Source organism: Aplidium turbinatum, chromosome 4, assembly GCF_918807975.1.
Source record: "Aplidium turbinatum chromosome 4, kaAplTurb1.1, whole genome shotgun sequence".
NCBI lineage: Eukaryota > Metazoa > Chordata > Ascidiacea > Aplousobranchia > Polyclinidae > Aplidium > Aplidium turbinatum.
Window position 1 is genome coordinate 43,360,917 of NC_137475.1, and position 23,407 is coordinate 43,384,323.

At 38.8% G+C, this 23,407-nt stretch overlaps 1 protein-coding gene and 1 pseudogene across 1 annotated transcript; both read right to left on the reverse strand.

The window, feature by feature from the left end:
- Positions 1-2,990: 2,990 nt before the first annotated feature.
- On the reverse strand, positions 2,991-3,794 carry LOC145769645 (calponin-1 pseudogene; annotated as a pseudogene).
- A 13,200-nt stretch (positions 3,795-16,994) lies between these two features.
- On the reverse strand, positions 16,995-22,085 carry LOC145768171 (amine sulfotransferase-like). Its single transcript, XM_082579648.1, has 7 exons — positions 21,837-22,085; positions 21,331-21,441; positions 20,704-20,813; positions 20,052-20,193; positions 19,253-19,368; positions 18,777-18,936; positions 16,995-17,545 (listed from the first exon to the last, which is right to left on the reverse strand). Exons 1-7 carry the CDS (start codon positions 22,048-22,050, stop codon positions 17,433-17,435), a joined length of 966 nt encoding a protein of 321 aa, XP_082435774.1. The 5' UTR covers positions 22,051-22,085; the 3' UTR covers positions 16,995-17,432.
- Between the last annotated feature and the right edge of the window lie 1,322 nt (positions 22,086-23,407).

Here is a 23,407-nt window from a genome sequence, read left to right on the forward strand (position 1 = left end):
TCACATATAATTGTTGTATAAGCAAACTATATTCAATGTACCACTTACAAGGGGATCCAAAAAAAGTAAACTTAAGTGATGTGATGGCACAGAAATTCATCTGACAAGGCTATAGTATATGAATATTAATTGTACTATTCGTTCTACACATTTTGTTCCCAAGCCAAACCACATTTTATTTGATCAATGAGTGAGGAGTTTTTCTAATTTTGTCAGCACTGTCACAAATACATGAAATTTATAGGATATTTCGATGTGCATCAGTTACTGCAACAGGTTATGCAGTGCTCACACTTATCCAACGTATTTTCTCAAACCAGTTCAATTTTATTTGGTTTACAAAAACAACATGTACGATATGAATTATAAAAGCAATAGGTAAAACATTCAACTATGAGTGCCACCTTCTTCAACATATGAATCAGTGTAACAATAATAATTTACATGGTTACCAGTTGACATATGTGATAGTCAAAAATATAAGAAGCTAATAATTTTGATATGACAACATTGTTAAGTCATTGTTATAAATTTCATAGGATCTATTCACACAAAAGGCATAGTTGCTTTAAATAATTCACATGTAATTAGTAAACCTTGTCTCTAAAGCATACCGTAGCTGCCCTGTATGACTGTGCTACTGCTAGGGAATGCATTACTAGAAAAATGGTGGCAAGCAACTCAAGAATTTAAAACTATTTCAGATACTGCTTGCTAAAACTATGCCAAACTATTAAAGTTGCTGGTAATTACATCGTTTGTATTTAATGTTTGTTTGTATTTTTTAATGTTTGAATACATTGTTTTGTTTGTATTTAACAGTTTCTATAACAAGGAATCAAGGATACATTCTAGGGAAAGAAAATGTTGTAGTATGAAGGAATTGAAGTGGTCACATCAAAAGTATTCAAATAATTCTGCTCCATTACAACAACTAATGTCATACAGTTCAGCCAAATCAAACAACCAACATCACTACCAGAACTTGCAATATACGGTATATATATGAAATATCCTCAATTGATGGGAAATACAAATAACTGACAACAATAATGCATTTCACAAAGATCACCCAGAAGAAAATGATTAGAGAAGCTATCCATTGTTTGCAATGAAATATTGGAGTTGCAAATAGATAGAAGTATTTCTAAATGAATTTATCAGATAGAATAAGTGAAGATACGTGATTGTAATAAATATATCACACAACCAGTCAACCATGTAACTGCACAAAACAACAATAATATTACCAGCACCTGTTTTAGAAATATAGAAGCTCAAAATTAAAAAAACGTATTTATTGTCTCCAAGATAAAATATTAAACATCAATTTGGAGTCTGAAGAAAATTTACCTGATTCAGTTTTAGAATTCAACAATCTAGATAGTATATGAGGCAAGTGGTGTGATAAATGGTATTAATACTACAAAAGAATGCTCAACTGCTCAATGCCAAGCGCAATGCTAAACTGGCTCAATAACAAATGATCTTTCATGAACAATTAAACATTGATGACAACATACTACAAACAAGGAAAAAAAGTTTTGCACCCACAAAGCACCCAACATCAACAAATGATTTAGACATTCAGGCAGTTTGCATATAACATTGCTTAGAGACTTTGTTAAACTTAAAAATAAATTGTTGATTATAATTCAGATCATGATCAAAACATATTTACATAAATCAGGCCTTATATAATTAGGAAATGCCTAAATGTTGATTTTTGTTAGGCCTATTCAAAGACAATCAAGTGCTGTGTCTTCATAAGTAGAAACACATATCTGCTTGAGATGTAAGCCAGAAAAATGCTAACAATATATTTTTGTCGTTTATAGGTGATGTTTAATACTGAAATGTTTGGTTGCTCAATACAATTATTAATTTTTTTTAGCATTGTTGCTGTAATGATATCATCACATAAACATGGTTACTGAAGTGCATCAACCAAATTTGGAAAGATTTATGTTTTGCAATAAGTTTGACATTTGTAGCATACGAAAAAACATAAACAAAGAAACTTCTGCAAGATCCGCCAATAGTTAGAAAGCCAAAGAAACATTTATTTTGAAAAAAGTATGAAGAATATCAATAGATAGGCTACCGGTACAAGAATAAAGTCAAATGTTATCAGACAATACAATGGTTAGGCCTACCGTAGCACAGTGGGAAAAGTTCACTAAATTAGACAACGGACACGAATGCATGAAGACTAGTTATTGAAGAATGCAGGGGAGATATATATACATGGGCTCTATCCAAGGGGGGGTGATCAATGCAAAATCACCCCCCCACTCATTTGGCTTTTAAAAGAATTTGTGATATTTTATTGATCAAATTAAAAAAAAATATTACCGCCTGTTATCACTTTTTTGAATTTTTTCAATATGAATTTTTGATTTGGCAATCCTGAACTACGAGCCAGGTTCCAGACAACAAAATCCGTCAATTTGACATTGATTTAATGTCTGCAGATATTAAATCAATGTAAAAATGTCGGATTTTGCTGCTTGGAGTATTAACCCCTGCCTGCTCATGCATTCGATGACTACATTCATTGCTTGGAAAGAGCTCATGTCTGCACTGTACGAAACATCTGTGCTAATTGAGCTCCGATCAGAATGAAGTTGACGCTGCAATGGGGGGTCTGGGGGGCGTAGCCCCCCAGAAGTTGATATGATTTTTATCCCACTGTCCAAAAATCACCCCCCCAAATTCTAAAAGTGGATAGAGCCCCTGAAATATATACACATGCAAATAGTATACACTACATCAAAAAACTATCAATTTAACGTCTACACACGTTATTGAGTGAACAACGTAAGTACAGTTTCACAAAATATTGTATCGGCTTCTTTTGTCAGCAAGATTTTGCACTATACATACCCACTTACTGCAGATTAATGCATAATTCATTAACCAATTTCTTGTAGACATAAATCATGAATGAGTTTTTAAAACAATTGCTATAGAAAAAACAATGCATGTTGTTTCATACTGAACTGCTAATTAACAACCAGTAAAATTAGTCATCACATACTTTTTTATAATAATTTTTTTTTACAGTAGGTACCAAAAACCACAATCATATTGCATAAATGAAAACAAAATAGTGATCTGAAGCAAAAAAATTTTATATGGCAGTATTGGATATGTCAAGCATTGCATAATTAATTGATTAAAATATCATGCCATTAATGTAGACTTGTATATTTTTTGTCATAGGCAGGTCTTGTTGCTCCATATGCTCCCATACCAGACTGGCTTGCAAACTTATTTGTGCCAGCTTGTAAACCAATGATCGTGTTTCCAGCTTTCAGTTCTTCATCAGTCCATTTCCTCTTTTGCTTTTCAGGGATATGAATGCCAATGTCTGTGTCTGTGAGACCCTGCGATGATGCAGTGTCCACTAGTGCTAATAAACACGTTTGAAATTGTGACATACCAGATCCATCATACAAGTCTGCAGTTGTACACAAAGAGGGTTCAGGAACACCCAACTGCTTTATTGCATCAAGAAATCCATTAATGTTCTCCATACAACGAAATGGGTTTAGCATGGTTTGATGAGGTAAGTTAGATTTGAGGATACCTGGTTTCAGTTTATTGACCAATTGACAAAGTACTCGTCCATCCTTGAGCCAATTCTGAAACGAAAGTTCTGTCATTGGATCGCATTCTACCGTACCAGCAATCCATAAGCGCAAGTCCTCTTCTAAAACATCATCATATTTGGCTTTCAATTTCATCTTTATTTCTCGACTTAATCCAAAACTCGGTCCTTGATTTGCCATTCTATTCAGCAAACAAAACTATCTCCACAAAAAAAATCAACTAAGCAAACACTTGACAATTACTTTTAGTAAGTAATTTGGTCTAAATAATATGTAATTTACATTGAATCAGTTTTGTACCGTATTGTCTGATCAAAATGTAAACTTCAAACGTTCAACTTTTTTTTTCATATAGCGAGGAGTGTGAGCTATGTATTGTGGAATTTTATTTCAAAACTGAAAATGACATGCAGCCAACCTATAGCTTTGTTGACAGAGGCGATAGCTATCGCAAATGGTCAACATAACATCTGAGACTACAGGGTATCCTCGTCACTCTAGCAAAAATAAAACTTTTGCAAAACATAAGTTTATGCATGCATCATAAACATATCAACTTATCAATAAAAAAGAAAAAAAATAGCAAATTTTAAAAATATCTGGTAAGGGTAGGCTACATTGATAAAATGTAAGTTAATTATAATAAGTTAATTACGAAAAATAAAATCATTGATTGAGGTTTGAGATTGTGTGTTGGTTGCTAAGCCCAAAAACTTTAGTTCAGTGTTGCCAAACGCCTTCGAATAAATTTTCTCACAGCTGCTTTCTCAAGAATCTTTCAATTCCAACTTTTGTTATCAACACTTTTTACTAAAATAGCCTTTAAGAGTTCTTTTGTAACAATTAATGTTTAAAATTAGGAAAATAAAAAAAGTCTTTACTGCTGATGACGCTGTTTTTCGACAATTTTCTGCTTTACTGCAATTATTATAACAAATAAGATATAAAAAAGTGTTCGTTTTTTGAGACAACAATTTTGCTACAATTTTTATGCAAACCTCATTTCTTGCTACTAAATTCCAGAATCTGGAAGCTTTTTAACTTCAATTTCTCCAACAAACTTGAAATGTCGACAAATTGGGAACATAATTCTTTCTTTGGCAACATTTTTTAAAGTTTGGAAACAAGTTGCCAAACTAATTTTCAAAAAGTGCATTAAGAAAAAACCAAAAAAAAAAGAGAAGCATTGAAAAGTATTCCATCTCCCATTTTTCACTTTTAAATTTTTTTAAAAACAATCATGTAAGCAAAATGTTTGAAAAGCTAACAAAGTGAATATTTGCATCACGTTTGTGACAATTGTGAATCCCATTGTCCAATCATTCCTTGCAAAACCCTTAAATCATTGTCACACTTTGGTTTAGTTTGGTTTGAATTTTTATCCTCGGACTGACAAAGCCTTGATAGGTTATTCCTGGTAGTTTCGCATACTTGTAGAGGCTCTTGACGCAGGGCCGACACTTAACACACCTTACAAACATCATTAATAGAAGGAAATATAAATGATAAAAACAAACAAAGGCAGACCAAGAATGATTTGAACCAGGCTCGCTAGTGTGTGCTGCGATGCTATGCTGCAGCACTCCCATGAAAGTTTTCACAAAAAGTTTCTCAAATATCTTAGGGTTTTTTTTTAGGCAAAATGTATTTTATTTTCTCTGTTCACAACTTGTGACTGAAAGTGAAAATTATGCTTGGAAACTCTGCGTGCTGTGAAATATTTTGGTAGCCACTTTAACAGGTAGGCACTTTAACAAGTCGAAATTCTGCCACTAAAAATGACTAGAATGAAACCGCCAACCAATCATAAGCTACGGTTTAAGTGACGTAAAAAATGGCGAAAAGAAGATGATAGAAAGCAAATTAAGTGATGGATTTTTGTCAGCTGGTTGGCTTAGGAGTTAGGGTTAGGGCTAGAAAGTAGTCATTTCATTGACGCGGGTTCGATTCCCACCACTGCTATTGCTCTTTTTCTTCTGTAATTACCAAATAAAGTTCAAAACAAGCATTAACTCTCTGGATGAGTGCTAGAAGGGTCACAATTGGACGATAGCTCTTATAACTTGTTCTGATTGGTTGGCGGTTGCATTGTATAGTCATTCGCAGTGGCAGAATTTCGACTTGTTAAAGTGGCTACCAAATATTTTGGGATGGACAACAAATGGCTCCTCGTGCGGTCGTACCCCATCCTGTGAGTACCATCTGCTTTCAACCAGATGAGAAACGAAATTTGTCAACAAAGAGCCTCCACCCGGACTGCACAGCTGCAAGGGGCAATTGATAAGTTTAGACGTCCCACCATTCTGCAGCTCAACATAGAAGGCTACACAACAAGCAAGACCAAAGTTGTGGAGCAGCTTGCCCATACCAACCGGGCACTCGTCATCCTCCAGGAGACCCACTGCACTTCTGCAGATAGGCTAGCTGTTCCCATCTACACGCTAGCCGGGTCTACCTTAAGCAGGAAGCACGGCATTGCCACGTTTGTGCATAAGAGCCTGAAGTGGACGTTTGTCGACCAATCTCCAACCGATGCTGAGATTGAGTGGGTGTGCATATGTATCTCAGACTACAACATCGTCAACATCTACAAGCCCCCACCCTCGCGAATGTTGCCATCATCCCTTCCAACGTTCCCCTCCCTCAGTCTCTACGCTGGCGACTTCAACTGCCAGCACATCGACTGGGGTTACAAAAACACAAGCAGCGACGGAGAATTGCTGGCTGACTGGGCCTCTACAAACCATCTTGCTCTCCTATTCAATCCAAAGGAACCAGCCAGTTTCCACTCCGGCCGCTGGGGAACAGGGACAAACCCTGACTTGGCCTTCGCGAGTGTCGACAGCTCTCTTCCAGACAGACGTGTGCTTGAGAAGTTCCCGCGGTCCCAACACCGGCCGTCCCTCATCATCGCCCCAAAACTTATGGCTCCTATCCCGAGGTGTTCACCGGTGAAGCGATGGAACTTCAAAAAAGCCGATTGGAATCAATACAGCCTCTTGACCAACGAGTCTACTGCAAAGTTACCACCACCTGAAACATGCAACGCAGACGAGGCATACCAGGACTTCTGCAATGCTATAATAATTGCGGCAAAGGCCACAATACCACGTGGCCATCGAACCAGCTATACACCATGCTGGGGCTCTGAGTGTGAAGCTCTCTATCGCTCCTACCTAAACGCCACCCCGGGTACTGCTTCTAACACCGCCGCCACCAGACTACTTGAGCGGCTGGATGCAAAGAAGCTTGAGCGATGGAATGAAGCCGTCCAAACCATACTTCTCACACTCAAGCCGCAAAGCATGGAGCATCATCAACAACCTCACTGGGCGCTCAGCAAACTCCCCTCGCCAGTGCCCCGTTTCTGCAAATGCCATCGCTTCCCAGCTAGTGCAGAACGGGGTCTACAAGACAAAGGACCGCGAGACATCCCGCCTTGTCGCCAAGGAAGTGTCTGCCCTGTGGCGAGTGGTAACACCACAAGAGGAAACAATCTCTGGAGATTTCACTCCAGAGGAATTCGCCACCGCCCTCCGCCTAGTGAAACCACACAAGTCTCCAGGGCCGGATAAGATCTGCCCTGAGCTTGTGCTCCATGCTGGCCCTGCCCTCAAGTACTGGTTACGTAGATTCCTCTCTTCCTGCCTGCACCACCTCACAATTCCAAAAATCTGGAGAAGAGCTTTAGTAGTTGCGATCCCTAAGCCTCACAAGCCACCAGAGGACCCAAGGAGTTATCGTCCGATATCCCTCCTCTGCGTTCCTTTCAAAATCCTCGAAAGGCTGATCTATGCCCGCGTCAACCCAATCATCGACCCGTTCCTTCCAAAAGAGCAAGCTGGGTTTCGGCGCGGAAAATCCACTGTAGATCAGGTCACACTGTTGACCCAAGACATCGAGGACTGCTTTGAGGCAAAAAAGAAGGCCGGCGCAGTCTTTCTAGATCTCACAGCTGTCTACGATACTGTATGGCATCGCGGCCTTACTTACAAGCTGCTTCGCCTGCTTCCTGACCGACATATGGTCCATATGATTATGGAACTCGTCAGGAATCGAAGCTTCACCCTCACCACCGGCAATCTACGGCGAAGCAGACTGAGACGCCTGAAAAACGGCGTCCCACAGGGATCGGTCCTGGCTCCACTTCTTTTCAACATCTACACCCACGACCTGCTAACCACGGTCTTCGCAAAATACGCTTATGCGGACGATCTGGCAATTCTCCACTCCACAAAGTCGTGGGAAAATCTAGAAGACACCTTGAGCCAGGACATGCAAACCATCTCAGCTTATCTCCAGAACTGGCGACTGAAACTCAGCGAAACCAAAACTGTGGCGGCAGCTTTCCACCTACACAATCGGGAAGCTGATCGTGAGCTACATGTCCACAACAATGGAAAACATCTGTCCTTCTGCCCCGAGCCAAGGTATCTTGGGGTGACACTAGACAGATCGCTCACATACCACCACCATTTGGTGTCACTGCGCAAGAAACTGACATCCCGCGCTGCACTACTGAAGCGCCTGGCAGGCTCTAGCTGGGGGGCGAGGGCTGACACTTTGCGAATAGCAGCCTTAGCCCTTGTCTACTCTTCTGCAGAGTACTGTGCACCTGTCTGGTGCCGCAGTGCTCACTGCCACAACATCGACACTGCCATAAACAGCGTCCTGCACACAGTGACCGAATGCCTGCGTCCCACACCATTGGACAATCTCCCCATTCTCGCTGGCATCCAACCTGCTGAGCTTCGTCGCAAAGAAGCCACTCTGTCCCTCGGTCGACGGGCACTGGAACCTAACCATCTTCTCCACCACAAGATCTCTGCCTTCCCAAACGGGCACCCCCGCCGACTCAAATCAAGACACCCATTCGTGCCAGCCGCTCGGCTTCTGATCAACGAAGCTGATGAACAAGACATCTCTGCGGCTACTTGGGCGGACCATAAATGGAATTCTGAATGGAGGTCAAGCACCACCAGACTCCATTCATTCATCCCCGACGCCGACACACGCCCCATCGGCCTGACACTACAGAGACAGGCATGGGTGCGCCTCAACCGTCTCCGTACGGGCGTCGGGCTTTTCCGCTCAACCATGCACCAGTGGGGAATGGCTTCTTCCTCCTCCTGTGAATGTGGTGCCGAGGAACAGACCGCAGACCACATCATCAATGACTGTACCATCTTCAAGCCACCTAACGGAGTGGAAGGTCTGCGCGTCATGGATGATGAAACTAAAGACTGGCTGCTCTCTAGCAGCCTTCCAGTGTAGTCCGGGAACATCGTGAATCTGGGGTGGTAAAAGGATAGACCCTCCCCTCGGCCCCAGAAGCTCAGACGACGACGACGACAATCTTCTTTTCGCACGTCATAGAAAACGTAGCTTATGATTGGTTGGCGGTAGTGCTGTATTCGTAAAAAAAGCACAGGGTATACTGTCTCAGATTTGATAAAATGATAAATAAATACACAACTTGCAAAATACTAATCTTTATTCTACCATAACATGAACAGCGCTGTGTTTGTAAAAAAAGCACAGAGTATACTGTCAGATGTTCCAAAATGATCAGTAATATACAACTTGCAAAATACTAACCTTTATTGTACCATAACTTGAATTATCAACATCAAAGTTGGACGGGAGGAAGGCCTACAAAATTGTTTATTTTTCTATGAATACATTTCAAACAGCCTGCCGAGAGGAATCTAATCTTTATCCTCTTTACAAATTTGGGATCTAGTCTCCTTAGCTGATCGGTGGTTTAGCAGCCAGGATCTTACATATTTTTAGCGGTAAATTGAGCCACAGGTGGTCCATTGCAAATTGCAATTAATAAACATCAAACAGCTCATATTATCAATGAGCAGTGTTGGGCGCGATAACTCATTTTTCAGTTAAGCGATAACGATAATCGATAAACGAAAAATGCCTAAAGCGATAACGATAAACGATAAATCAAAAAAAACTTAAGCGATAACGATAAACGATAAATTATCGCCGATAATGTCCGATAACGATAATTTTTTTTTCTTGATTAGCGCTGCCCCATCCCATGCAGCACGAACTGTTTTCATCAACATAAAGGGACAAAACTTTTTGCAAGTTATGCATAAATAGAATCGCAATAGCGGCAGTGGGTATCGAATCTTCAACCTCTTGATCCAGAATCAAACCACTGAGGTAACCGCCGTGCTTATAATTATACCTTCAGATACCAGTTGGATGCTTTTATCAATTGAATTACACTGCCGCTTACGTGCAGTAGGCAAAATAATTAAATCAAATGAAAATACCATAAAAAATTCCAAACTTTCTATTTTGCTTTCTGCTTAAAGGGCTGTTTACAGCAAAGTCAGCAATAATTAAAAAAATTCCCAAAAACGCAAAATGCTTGAAAATTTATCAGTAATCTTAAGCGTTATTGGTAGTAAAAATGTGCATACTGTGAAATCCATCAAGCTTGTCAAATTAGTCGTGTTTGTTTAAGAACAATAACATAATTATCGTAATTTACTGATAATTTCAGATCATTTTTTTGTTTGTTTTCTTTGTGAACACCATCATTAAAGCAATGGCAGAACGCTCAGTTGTTGAGATAAGAATTACAATGTAGGCACTGTATTAGTGGAAATAAAAATATTTGATTGAGGTAGGCTATGTCGCATAGGTAGGCTACAGTAAATGAGAAAAGTTATACTGTATTTAGCATAATTTTACCACGCAACTCGATCCGCCTATTGTCATGCAAAAACTACTACACGATGCAAAGAATGTGATGTCGGTCTGCATGTTAAATGCTTCAAGCAATATCATATTCCGCAATGACTTGTTTCAGTGATGTTGTGTTACTTTGCTAATTTTCATCTTCATATTTTTTGAACTTTTATTTCAATAAAATGCTCGATGACAGTAATGACATGACAAGACATGAACAAGACATTTCCCATTTATTACTTTGAGCGATAAGTAAAATGTAATAACGCTTACGCATTACGCACAGGAAACTTGTGAAATTTGATAACGGATTTGTCTAGCGTCTTATATATAGGACGGCTTTTTTCTCAAAAAGTACAAACACAATTAGGAAAAAAATAATTGTAATATGTTTTTTAGGTCATAATTATGCAATATTTAAATTTTCCGAATTTTTTTTTAAGTACTTTCACTTTCGGCACAAATGGGTTAACTTTTTAAGTTAAATGGCACTTATGCATTCGGTTATTACTTTTGGATTAAAGTTATATCGCCAAGCTAGAAAAAAATCGATCTTACAGTCTATATCCGATCTTGTGTTGGTATTGTGTGTGAATTTTGTCTTTTAATCTGAGTTTGTGACGTAGCCGCACGTCTCAAGGCGAGTTCTTGCAATTTTAGTTAATCTACTCATCTAAACATTTAATGCGCTTAAAACAGTAAGTTTCATGTTTTGACAAGAGAGATTTTATTTTTTTACGACAATTACTAAAAACTAACACTTCCAACGAAAAAAGAAAACACAAGAATAATAGTTGATCGTGAGGTGGCGCGAAAGACCATGTTTCCGATGTAAAAGCGGCCTCGTATTGCGACACTTTCACAAACCACTTGCCAATTTCTTTCGCTGCGCTTCAAAGGAAGTTGTGGCGCCTGTGTGCTTACTCGCGATTGCCCATTGCAGCAAAACAACAAGAGACTTGTTGCATGCATTTCATTGCATTGCAATTTGCAACTCTAAAAATTATTGTGTTGTCAGGGCTGTCGCTGCAGGGGGGCGTGCCCCCTTCCCTGATAACGACCTGTGCACACACACTTCAGGCACTGAAGAAGAACTGGTTTTAATTTTAGTTTCATTAACTAGGTGGCTAGTAAAAATATTACTTACTTTTCATGATCTTTCCACTTGTGTGTTGATCCAAAATAAAATTTATCGGCGATTAATTATCGGCGATAATCAAATATTGCCTTTGGCGATAACGATAAACGATAACTGAAAAAACAATTGAGCGATAACGATAAGCGATAAAAATTTATCGCCGATAATTATCGCCGATAATGCCCATCACTGTCAATGAGCAAAGATGCTTTTAAACCTGTGATAATATTGTTCATTAAACTGAAACCACGTTCACATTCTGCTGTCGAACAAGGTAAAGTTGAAATAGCTGTCATTTTTCAGGTTGCAAGTTAGCAATATCAACCATTAGCTGACCATTGTCAGTGTCAGCAATAGCGCAAAGTCTCATTTGCATTCTGCTAACAATGCTCTGAATGAATTGATTCGCGTTAATTGGCACCATTTTAGAATTCTGTAGTAGGCCTAGTTGTCAAGAACCAGCAAGGATAGCATACGCATTCCCTTTGGAAAACCAGAGGGTATACTATAATTGCTCGAAAAAGCAGAGGGTATACTGCGTCTGCGTATACCGCCGTATACCCTCGAATACTGCACTGGTTGGCGGTGCATTCTAGTCAATTGCAGTGGCAGAATTTTTCCTTGTTAAAGTGGCTACCAAATATTTTGCGCAAGATTACGACTGAAAAGACACTCGATTGTGACGTCGTAGAGCGGCGAGTTTTCTTGAATTGCCAATACAAACGAATAGCCAAACGATGTGCAAAAAAAGCATTAAAACAACTATAAGGTCGCAAACTCTTTTAATGTAGGGAAGACAAAAAAGTCACTTTTATCATTTCAGCAAAAAGTGAATAGGTTTTATAACCGAGTGGTGAGAGACTTGCTACGACGCTTGAAAGGGCGCTGGTTCGACACAGTTCAAGAGCATGGGTTGTGTCTTTGGCAAGACACGTCTGCCCCGTTAGCTCAGTGGTTACGCGCCCGGTTCAAGATCACGCGGCACTGGTTCGACTCTCGGGGTGTGCGCTTGAGCAACGCACTTTTAGGACTGCTCTCCATTCAGCGACACCTAGTGAATGGAATAGTTTCACATCAATAACACTTCAACAATCGGAAAACTTCACTCTGCCAATCTCGATAACTGGCCCTGCGTCAAGAGCCTCTACAAGTATGCGAAACTACCAGGAATAACCTGTCAAGGCTTTGTCAGTCAGAGGGTAAAGATTGAAAACCTACCAACACGTGGAAGGGTGTAGCCTACATGAAGCATGAAAGTTCACATTTTCTAGAAAAGAACAGTGAATTTGCATTGTAGTCCGCTAACCATAACGTGCTTTGATTTAGTGCTTAGCTTACGCTTGAATTGGTTTTAATTTATTCATAGCACATCTTCTGCTTTAGATAGGGCTTGTGAAGTCGAAAACATTCAATTTTAACTCCACAACCTTTAAGACTCCAGCATACCGCCTTTTGAATCCTTTACATTTTACAATGCAAAGGGCTACTGCCCAGTGGCGTAACTACCCATTGGATCTTGTGGATAAATCCAGGGGCGGCACGTTGCTAGAGGGCGGCAAAATGTGATAACGTTTTAAAGTTTAAACGAACAAAGACAGTCACATTAATTTATTCTCGGAGAGACTCAGATTTAAACGACATAAGTTAACCCTGATCTAAGTGAAGCCAAAAAATTAAACAAGTTATGCCTATAAACTAATTTGCAACTTTTTTAGATTGTGCCTCACCATGTGGTATTTGTGACGGTTTAATGATACGGTACTCATGCTGTTGAAGTAATGATAGAATGTCGGTTGTAACTCAATAAGCTATAGCATTGTTCAGTCAATTTAGCTTTGGTACGGTAGTTAAGTTCAGATTAGTTTTAAGTTTATTTCACTTTCGGGAGGAGACAGGAATGGACCGTGAGGTCATCGAGTCAACTGCCACCTTTACTATCTGTCAGTGGTAGACAGACGGGATTCCTCCATTTCATGTGTGAAGATGGGTTAGGCTAGTGAAATGTTTAAAGTTTCAGGTCTGAAATAGATCATTTAGCTTAACTCAGCAAATTTGCAATTATATGGTTATTGTTTTTAACTAATGTGCTGCAGATTCCAGAACAAGATTTAAGTTGCAATTTTTTTAAGTTAAGTTTTGCCTATGACGAGAGTAAAAGAAAGTGAAGGTTTTTTTTAAAGAAAAAGAAAGCTAGAAAAGAGGAACTAAAAAGAATGAAGGAGTCATTTTGAAGTTCGTAAAAATTGCCTCTGCTAAAAAAACAGAAAAGATTAGCACAGTAAATCTCTAATACGGTACGGTACCTCAAATTGAGACGGAAGAAGAATTGTAGGTTACCTCTAGCAAAACAATAACAAAGTGATCATTGCAAGCCTGCAGGCCGGCTGCATAGCCGAGTGGTGAGAACACTGGAACGGCAATCGAAAGGGCGCCGGTTCGACACCACTCAAGAGCATGCGGCTGTGTCTCTGGCAGGACACTTGAAGGCATGTCTGAAGGTGGACACGAAGATTGGCTTCCTTGCCTTCCCGTCCACTTAATCTAAATCTTCAACCACCGGGTGTAAGCCTGGATACGACAAACATTGCAAGCCTGTGAATGAAACACTGTCAGATAAAGTTAAACAGATGCTATCTATTATTCTTATAACGATGTGGCTTGGCCAGAAAGCGATAACGATAGCGAATAAGCGATAACTACTTGGCCAGAAACATTAACTCATAACATGAGAGTTGAGATAATCAAATTATGGCCCGAAAGATTTCAGAATATACAAGGGCCATTCAAGCCAAGGGATTAGAGTAAATAAAGGAGACAAAGAATCCTTCAGCTGTCAGAGTAAGAAGTGATTTTATTTTGAACTTTCAATAAAATTAAATCCAAGGGCGGCATATTGCGTTGCTACGCCACTGCTACTGCCTACTTTTGTTATGAATAGATCAAAGTCTTTTTGACTCAACAGACTTTACACTGCGAGTCCATGACAAAAGGTTATAGCCTACAAACACAAATATTGAGTTTTCATTTCTATCTTTTCAATGATCAATGCGATGCGCAAACTTCTGTGTTTTTTCTATTGATTTGACAAAACGTTGACCTGCAAGAGGTGAGATTTTCTCAAATTGTTAACTTTCCTTTTGTTGGTGCCAAATTCGTGTGTTTACTTAATATCGTTCTCTACATGTTCGCGCCGCAATGAAAAATAAAATTGAACTGAATTAGAGATTGGAAATGAGAAAGTAGGGTAGGCTATCGTAGGCTACATTAATCCAGGTACGGTATGGGATAGAAGAAGTTTTTTCCATTGTCCATCCTGAGATTTCTTCCATTTCATCATATAAATCTTCCATTCCATCTCAAAAATTTCTTTGCTCTTCCAACAGCAAATTTTGTAGCTAAATTTCAGTTAAAAAAATGTGCAGCAATATTATCTTCTGAGAATTACGGACTGTTTGGTGTTAGGAGTTAGCTTAGGCTACAACTACAAGAAGAATCAAGGGCTGTAGAGTCGAGCAAAAAATATACGACTCCGATTTCTCTGTTTATTACTGGCAGACTCAGACTCGGACACGCCAAAATCCCGCCGACTTCACGACTCCGACTGCGCAGCCCTGGAAGAATCTGTGATCTTGTTTCGGGGCGACTACAACACTTGTTGTGCAGGGAGCACAGCGAGATGTTATTCGTGTTCTGTCAATCTATGTGAAACATCAGGGGTAGGCTATAGGTATCACGTACAAAACTGCTTGTTTCTTCGATGCTTGCAGGTGTATCGTCAAAAAGTTTTTGCGGGTTAAGGTAGCATAGGAGTGGTTGCTTTTGTGCTTTGTGTTTGCGGTGATTATACTGTCGGCTGCATAGCCGAGTGGTGAGAACGCTGGAACGGAACTCGTAAGAGCGCCAGTTCGACACCGCCCAAGAGCATGCGGCTGTGTCATTGGCAAGACACTTAAAGGCATGCCTGAAGGTGACCACGAGGATTGGCTTCATTGCCTTCTCGTTCACTTATTCAACCACCAGGTGTAAGCTTGAATACGACAAACAAAAAAACTGTCCGGTGTGCGTTATGCTATCTTACTCACTCTTCTATGGCTAAAGTTTATTTTAAGTTGGGGAAACATTGCCTTAGAAAATCTTAGCTTTATTTTGGTCACTCCACGGTGTATCTTCCATATGAATAAAAGTTATGTGTTTGATGTACCACATTAATTTTCCACCATGTACCGCACAAGTATGTGAAGGTATACTGTAGTAAACTTGATTAATTGATTTATTTTTATTATTACAGTTTGCGTTTTAGTTTTCAAAACTTTCTGCATGCTGTCACATAATGTCATTGTTTCTCACTCTTTGATTGATTGCTCAAGTGTTCACAGAAGCATGCAATTGATTGAGTTTCGCTTTCAGCAGCATGATCCTTGCTTACGTCACAATGTAGATTTTAACGACCTGTTTTAGCCTGATGCTGCGAGTTCGTTGCGTTAATAGCGAATTGCTCTAGCTTTCGGAACACAGTTCCCTAGTCCTATGACGAATGGTGTTGAAGTCGTTCATGTCAAGCATTGTTGTGGGTTTGACACCTGTCAGAAGATACTTCATTTTCTTGATGAAGTCACTGAGTCGTTCTTTAATGCGGCTCTTTTGTTTGGCTTGAGGCTGCTGACTGTTGAGTTTCTGTGTTGTTAGGCGTTATTGCTGTGAAAGTTAGTTGAATCAGTTGATTAATAGATTAGGTGACGTAATTCTTCCCTTTCAGCACGGCTGTTGATTTTTGGATTCTGTCTACTTATGAAAATGGCCTCTTTGAAGCGTAATTGTACGACGTGGGCATACCTATGTATGTCATGTTTTTGTCACACGAGCAAGTGAATTTATTGACAATGTTTGAACGAAGACACTGGGGAATTCAATCCTATTAATTATCTGTCTATGGCAGTGGTTTTCAACCTTTTTGGTGGAACGGAACCCAATGAACATTCCAAAATTTGGAGGAGCACCTGTTCAAATAATTTAATTGCCTTATCCAAAAAACATCGTTTGATTAATAAAATTAAAATGCTTATGTTCAGATTTATTTATGTACAATAAAAATACAAACTGTAAAAAATTACATTTATTCTCATAAAAAATTCAATGAGAAACTTGAGCCTGGTGTTTCTTGCGCAAGTCTTTAATACTGGGATCGCAGCGAACGTGTTAAAGTGTAGCAAATTTATTAATAGTGGCAAACCTAATCAATATTTGATTGTATTTAAACAATATGCTTTTAATGATAAAATAGACTCTCGGGTTTGAATGTAAACTTGCGAAACCTCTGGACTTACTGGCGGAACCTTAGGGTTCCGCGGAACCCTGGTTGAAAACCACTGGTCTATGGTATTCAAAAATTATCTCTCTACCAAAACTATATTTTCCCTTGCCCGTTCCAAAATGTGCCTTCCATCCCATCCCATTCCCTGCACTAATCATACTTAACTTTTTCAACATCTTCAAGACTTTCTTATTACTTATGGTATTGGTAGGTATTGTGAAAGTTCTATTTTCTGAACTTCAAAGATTTTATTGATTTAAAAATGAATTAAAAATACGAGCCACATTATACACTAGATGTATGTGCTTTCTACCTTGTCAAAGCCATATAGCTTACAGCAGAAAAAAGTTGGCCATAAACTTCCTCTCTTTAAAAGCACGATTAAACGTTATAACAATGCTATTATTTTCTCTATCAGGCAGTCATTTTCCTTCTAAAATGTTTTCTATTAACTATCTTGCGTTAATGCAACAAGCAGAAAAAATAATAATTTGACCAGTCAAGATGAAGGTAACACGTTTAAGGCTGGAAAAAGACACAGACTCGACCCTTGAACTAGGGAAGAAGAAGGCTCACACAAAGAAAAATTAATTAATTTCATCTATTCATCACTTTTCATGCTCAAAATTCAACGACAGATGTTCATAAAGTGTTACAAATTATAGGTAAACTTTATATCTGTATCTTTAAGCTTTTCCTCCATTATAGCATCGATGCGTTCTGATTGGCTGACTGTGAAGTAATTCTTCCAACCTCCTGTTCCACCTGCATAAAATTTCAAAGATTCAAAAAATATGAAGATAAATAAATAATAGCGAGAGAAGCAATTTTACAATGCCATAAACAGATGTCTGACAGTAACTTAATGGGATTGATTGGCATTATTGAAAACAAATACAATACACTAACAAAATAACAACATAATAAACACAAACGTTTCCGCAAGAACTCTTTACCCTCTTCAGGAAATATCTAATACATCTAAACAAAAAACAAACAAACAAATAACTGCAAATAATGGTAATGAGAAGTGACTGAAATAAATAACTGCAATATGCACTAAGCAAAGTACAACAGAGAACAGATACCAAACGTGTTAACATTTTGTTGCTACGTATGAGTGTAATATCGACTGCATAACCGAGTGGTAAAAGCCCTGAAAATGTAATCGAAAGGGCGCCGGTTCGACACCGCTCAAGAGCATGCGGCTGTGTCTTTGGCAGGACACTTAAACAAATGCCTGAAGATGGACACGAAGATTGGCTTCCTTGCCTTCCCGTCTACTTAATCTAAATCTTCAATCACCTGGTGTAAGACTGAATACGACAAACAAACAAACAGTGCAATCACAAGACAAGACAAGAGCGGCAATTAAATAAATGAAAATAATAAAATAATAATAATGAATTAATAATAATAATAACATGCTTGGTCTTTGTCGTCAAAAAAGGCCAAAGAATTTCAATCGTTGTCGTCGTGTGAACCTCTGGGGCCGAGGGTCTATTCTATCCCTTTACCACCCCAGATTCATGATGTCCCGAACTACAGTACACTGGAAGACAGCTGGAGAGTAGCCAGTGTTTGGCATGAAGATGGTGCAATCGTTGATGATGTGGTCTGCGGTCTGTTCCTCGGCACCACATTCACAAGAAGAGGAAGAGGCGTGAACATATGGTTGGCATAATAGCGTGCATGGGGCGAAGACGACTCGTATGGCTGATCCGTGTGATAAACTCTTTGTTACAGGGTGAGTGCGAAACGGATGGTCGACTGGGATTATTATTCAAGGCTCGGACCTTGCGTTCTTACTGTTTTCAGAAGGTACAACTATAAAATGGTGGGATACTTTTATATTAAGAAATGTTACGCTGATGGGATTGAGATATTGTCAAATAATATGCTCAGTTCAGCAATCGTCAAAGGCCACCGTCCTTATTGCAATATTGTAAGTCAGCATGCCTAAAAATCCTTTCAATAATTAATTTTAAACCTTTACCTTGCCGCAAGTTGTTGTTAATATTCCCAGCATGGCGTGTTGTTTGAGCTATTTTTTTCATATTGGCAAACGTGCAAGCTTCTACCACGGACTGGGCCTTCTCTTCTGTCAAAGAAATTTCCAAAAACTGGGCTAAACGTTTCACTTCGTGCAAGAGATCCTGCATAATATTGACAATTGGCATTGAAATTATTTCAGAAACAAGCCCACAAACAGCCTATAACCTAAGGCCTAGGCTATTCCTAAAGTAAAGAACTTTATGAAGAATAAGACAACAAAAAAACTTTTACTAAAACTGCAAGATTTATAATATGATATTTCACATGACTGGCAAGGACACTGTGTTCCGACACCAGTGCAAACCGCTACCATCACACCGAACTAGCAGCATCAGGCTGAAACAGGTCGTTTGTGAAATAAGCAACGATTATGCTGCTGAAAGCGAAAATCATTCTGTTGTATTTCACTTTGTTCACCTTCGTCATGTTTTCGTAATTGGCAAAATACACCGTCTTGTTGTCACGATGCGGGTACCAGGAAAGTATATGGTCAGGATACCACTCGCCACGGGGAAGATTCATTGGAAAGTTTCCTACAAAAACGCAGAGTAAAGTTTTGAAAAAATATACCAACAAGACAACGCTCTAAGTAAGAACATCAGAAGTAAGAGCAGATTTTAAGGATGGTATTGGCCAAACTGAGGAAAAGTTCTCAATTTTTTATTTTCTAATTTAAAAATTTCCCTTTTTGAAAAGATATTTTTCATTGAATTAATGTGCATTGTGAGTCAGCCTTTCAACTTTGAGAACCTGTAAAAATGTTCAATTTCATAGCAAAAGTATCATGTAGTTTTGATGCTTATTTGGGTTGCCTATCATCGAAAATGATGTGAGCATTCTTCATACATTTACCTTCGCATAGTATAACTATATAGTCTATCATTTTTTAGTTCTAAACAAGAACAAATAAACAAAGTGTAAATCTCATCACAAGAACCATTATGTTTCTTAGCCAACGTTTGTTTTTCTTACCAGCAATAACATCATTTAGTTCTAAATAAGAACAAATAACTTGTTTCTCCGCAGATAATAGCAAGAATTGACAGCGATAGACACCGTGCTTCCCCCTCAGCTTTGTGCCGATTGATAGGTTATTATAACAAATCATTTTTTTACAAAACAAAGTGTAGATCTCATCTCAAAAATCATCATGTTTCTTAGCCAACGTTTGTTTTTTTTCATGTGCTTTTCTCCACCGAAGCATATGAGGACTTACCAGCAACTACATGCTCAAAGTATTTATCCCAGCCTGATGAGATTAAAGCTTTCATGGGCGATCCGTCAGGAAAAGGTAAAACTTGGACAAACTTCCACCAGGACACAATTTCGTCTTTAGGGTTGCGGTACATGTACACAACCTAAAATGCATATGAAATGTATAGGCAGTAGGGGTGGCAGGGGGTCGGCAGGGTACTTTTGGATATGGTTTCGGGATGATTTTAGGGCCCGTCCGTAACGCTCCAGGGGGCACGTGAAACTTGAGGAAACCGTCTCGTATTTGTTAGATATTCGGTTTGATATTCGATATTCGGTTATATGGTTTTTCTTATAAATGTCTAAATTTGGGAGGTATCGGGTCCAAATTATCCTCTCGACTGCCCTTTGTATATAGGCACACTTTAAAGTCTGCAACTGAGGAAAGTGAACCTGACTACTGAAATGTTTAGATGTTTTTTCAGGATTATGATCTTTTCTAGCAATAGTTGCAATGTTTATCTGACAAATGTGAAAATGAAAGCAAAAGCATATTAATTAATAGTTATTGTGTTGCTTTACTGAGTTTTGGGCACCATGAAAATGAGCATCCTCAGAGAATAACGTACAAAATAAATTTTTGACATTAGATACTGCAGTGCGCCTATGGTTACCTTAGCCTTGGCCTGTTTTATCTTCTCAAGGTTAAGCAGTTGAACAGGTAGATGGGTCATAAAGCCTCGACGTTCCAAGGGTAGCTTGTCGATGAGTGGAAATTTTTCGACTGAAATTAATACAGTACGTTGAACCGTTTTTCGTCAAAGGTCATGACTGACAGGAAGACACTAACGCGATAAAGTGGCTTAAGACTTCAAAAATTATCCACAAAGTATTGATTCGAATGGCGGAATGATACAACAATCATAAATTTCACTTGAGGTTTTTAAAAGCAGTAGCAGATCCGGAAGGGTTTCGGGGCGATCTCCATCAAAAACATATAAAATAACTCTATTCGCCGTGTATAGCCTATTCTTATTCTTTGTCTGGTGTTGTAACCGCCGTAGCAGATTTTAAAGTAGGCAATATCATTTTAATGGGGTTTTCTTATTTTAACTCTTTTAGCGTTTCGTTAGACAGACATAAAACTTACCGCAGTCCTATCTCCTACTAATAAATTGGCAAGGAGCACAATGTCACATAAGAAAGTATCTTCGTTGACTAATATTGCATTAATTAATTGACTGCTTACATTTATAAATATCAACAATTTTTTACCATAAACTGCTCATAATATACCATACCATTTCCAAGTTCAAGAAAGCGAAAGTCGTCTGGAAGAGCTTGAGTAAATGCATTAAGCTCTTCATCTTGGTGAAGCAACCGTCGTATAACTTCTGTCAGCCAAATTGTACCTGTACGTAAATAACAAACTTGGAAGACTGCAAAAAATCTTGGAATTTACGTTTACTTGCTACATCAACTTGTAGGAACATTGTAGATGATATGGAGTAAGACACAATAAATATAAAGAACAAACAGTAGCTGTATCCTCGTTTAAAATTCGGTCAATAAAAAAATTGTGAATAAAAAAAGCAATTTTACAAAACATTAACAACAAAACAAAACACTTCAACAATCGGAAACTTCACTCTGCCAATCTCGGTAACCGGCCCTGTGTCAAGAGCCTCTACAAGTATGCGAAACTACCAGTAATAACCAATCAAGGCTTTGTCAGTCCGAGGATAAAAATTCAAAACCAAACCAATCGAGGCTGAGAAACATTAGCCTACACAAACTGTAGGCTCACCTGTCTTAGGATAAGACACTACGAACACATCTCCTTCTTTTATCTCAAACTTGTCGTACGCGTATGTAATGCAGTCTGCTGAGAAAAACGGGATCAACTGGCAGCCTTTGAGAGTTTGTGGAGAAGGATTGGGAGGTGATTTTTCGTTTATTTTTTTAAGCACTTCTACTTCTTGAGGAGAAAGAACATTAACCAACTTTGAAAGTTTTTCCATAGCTTTAACTTCTAGTACAACTTCTTTTATTGACATAAGCTGCTTACGCAAGATTAAAGTCAATAAAGTAAGGTTTGCAATATCTGATGTAGGTTATTTGCGACTGATTGACTTTATTTAGCCAAAAATGTAATAACGTACTAGAATCGTACTAAAATATGAGTTGAAGAGGCAAACTAGCGACGGAAATTTATCTACATCAGAAATACTGTCTTGAATTTTACACAAATTTCCTTCTTTCTAGCACAAGCCTCTTTCTGCGCGACTGGGTGCAAATAACATACATCAGACACGTTTTGCTGAATTTTCAGACTTACGAAGAAACTATTCTTCAATCCTAGCATGAAACTGTCATAACTTTAACAATAATTTTACGCATATCTCGCAATACTTCTGCACGATAAGCCCCTTGCAAAGTTTTTTTAGCAAACTGTAAATCGGTTGGTTTTGAATCTTTATCCTCGAACTGACAAAGCTTCTGATAAGCCTCTGATAGGTTGCACTTGCAAGTGTTGAAATCTTTTAGCAGGTATGCTGCTTTAACACAGCACAAAATTAGTTTGAGATCTGAGCTAATGTTTGCGACGCTGCAAGCAAACTGAAGTGGTGACTGGCGACGCCGGTTGGCCTTCTTCACTTATTACCAGATATGACGTTACTCAGTCAAGCGTGACAAATCAATCCAAGTCACTGAAAGCGAATCATTAGTTAAAGTAGAATTTCCTCTTCAATTTGCTTGTTTTTTTACCTACTCAACCGAAATATGTTTCGACAATATAAACTGAAATCATGTAGACCAGAGGTGACGAACCTGCGGCCCGTCCAAGAATTTTGTGCGGCCCGCAAAACAATTTGACAATCGCTCATGCATTAAAGACAAAAACATCTCAAAACTGTTTTATGCCTTCACTGGTACACCTTTCCTTTGCTAAGTATTAAATGTCACTAAGTATTTAAACGACTTAAATGTCCAACTTCAAGGGCCAGATCAACTGTTGCAATCGATTGTTTTCCAAGGTCAAATCTTTCATGTCAATGCTGACCCTTTGGGGAAATCAGTTGAAAGATAACAATTGCGCGCATTTTCCTACATTGAAATAACGCAATCCAACTTCATGTACTCAACACGCGTTGGAATGTTCAAGTCTTTTGGAAAGTTTTAATGTTAGATTTCAGGATATTAAAAGCAAAGAACTGGGGCTTGATGTCTTTTCTATCCCCTTCGCCTTCAGTGTTACACCTGCTTCTGCACCTTATGAGCTCCAACTTGAACTCATAAAACTACAGAGTGATGACACGCTAAAAGCGATGTATGTGAGCAAGACGTTGCTTGAATTTTATCGTGTATGTTTATCAA

What these genes read in the sequence shown, in the direction of transcription:
- LOC145768171 (XM_082579648.1), bottom strand. Translation starts at nt 22,050, where the DNA reads ATGGAAAAACTTTCAAAGTTGGTTAATGTTCTTTCTCCTCAAGAAGTA. An exon ending in ATTACGAAAACATGACGAAG is followed by an intron (nt 18,937 to 19,252) that starts GTGAACAAAGTG and finishes AATATTATGCAG; the next exon opens with GATCTCTTGCACGAAGTGAA. An exon ending in TAACAACAACTTGCGGCAAG is followed by an intron (nt 17,546 to 18,776) that starts GTAAAGGTTTAA and finishes AATTTTATGCAG; the next exon opens with GTGGAACAGGAGGTTGGAAG.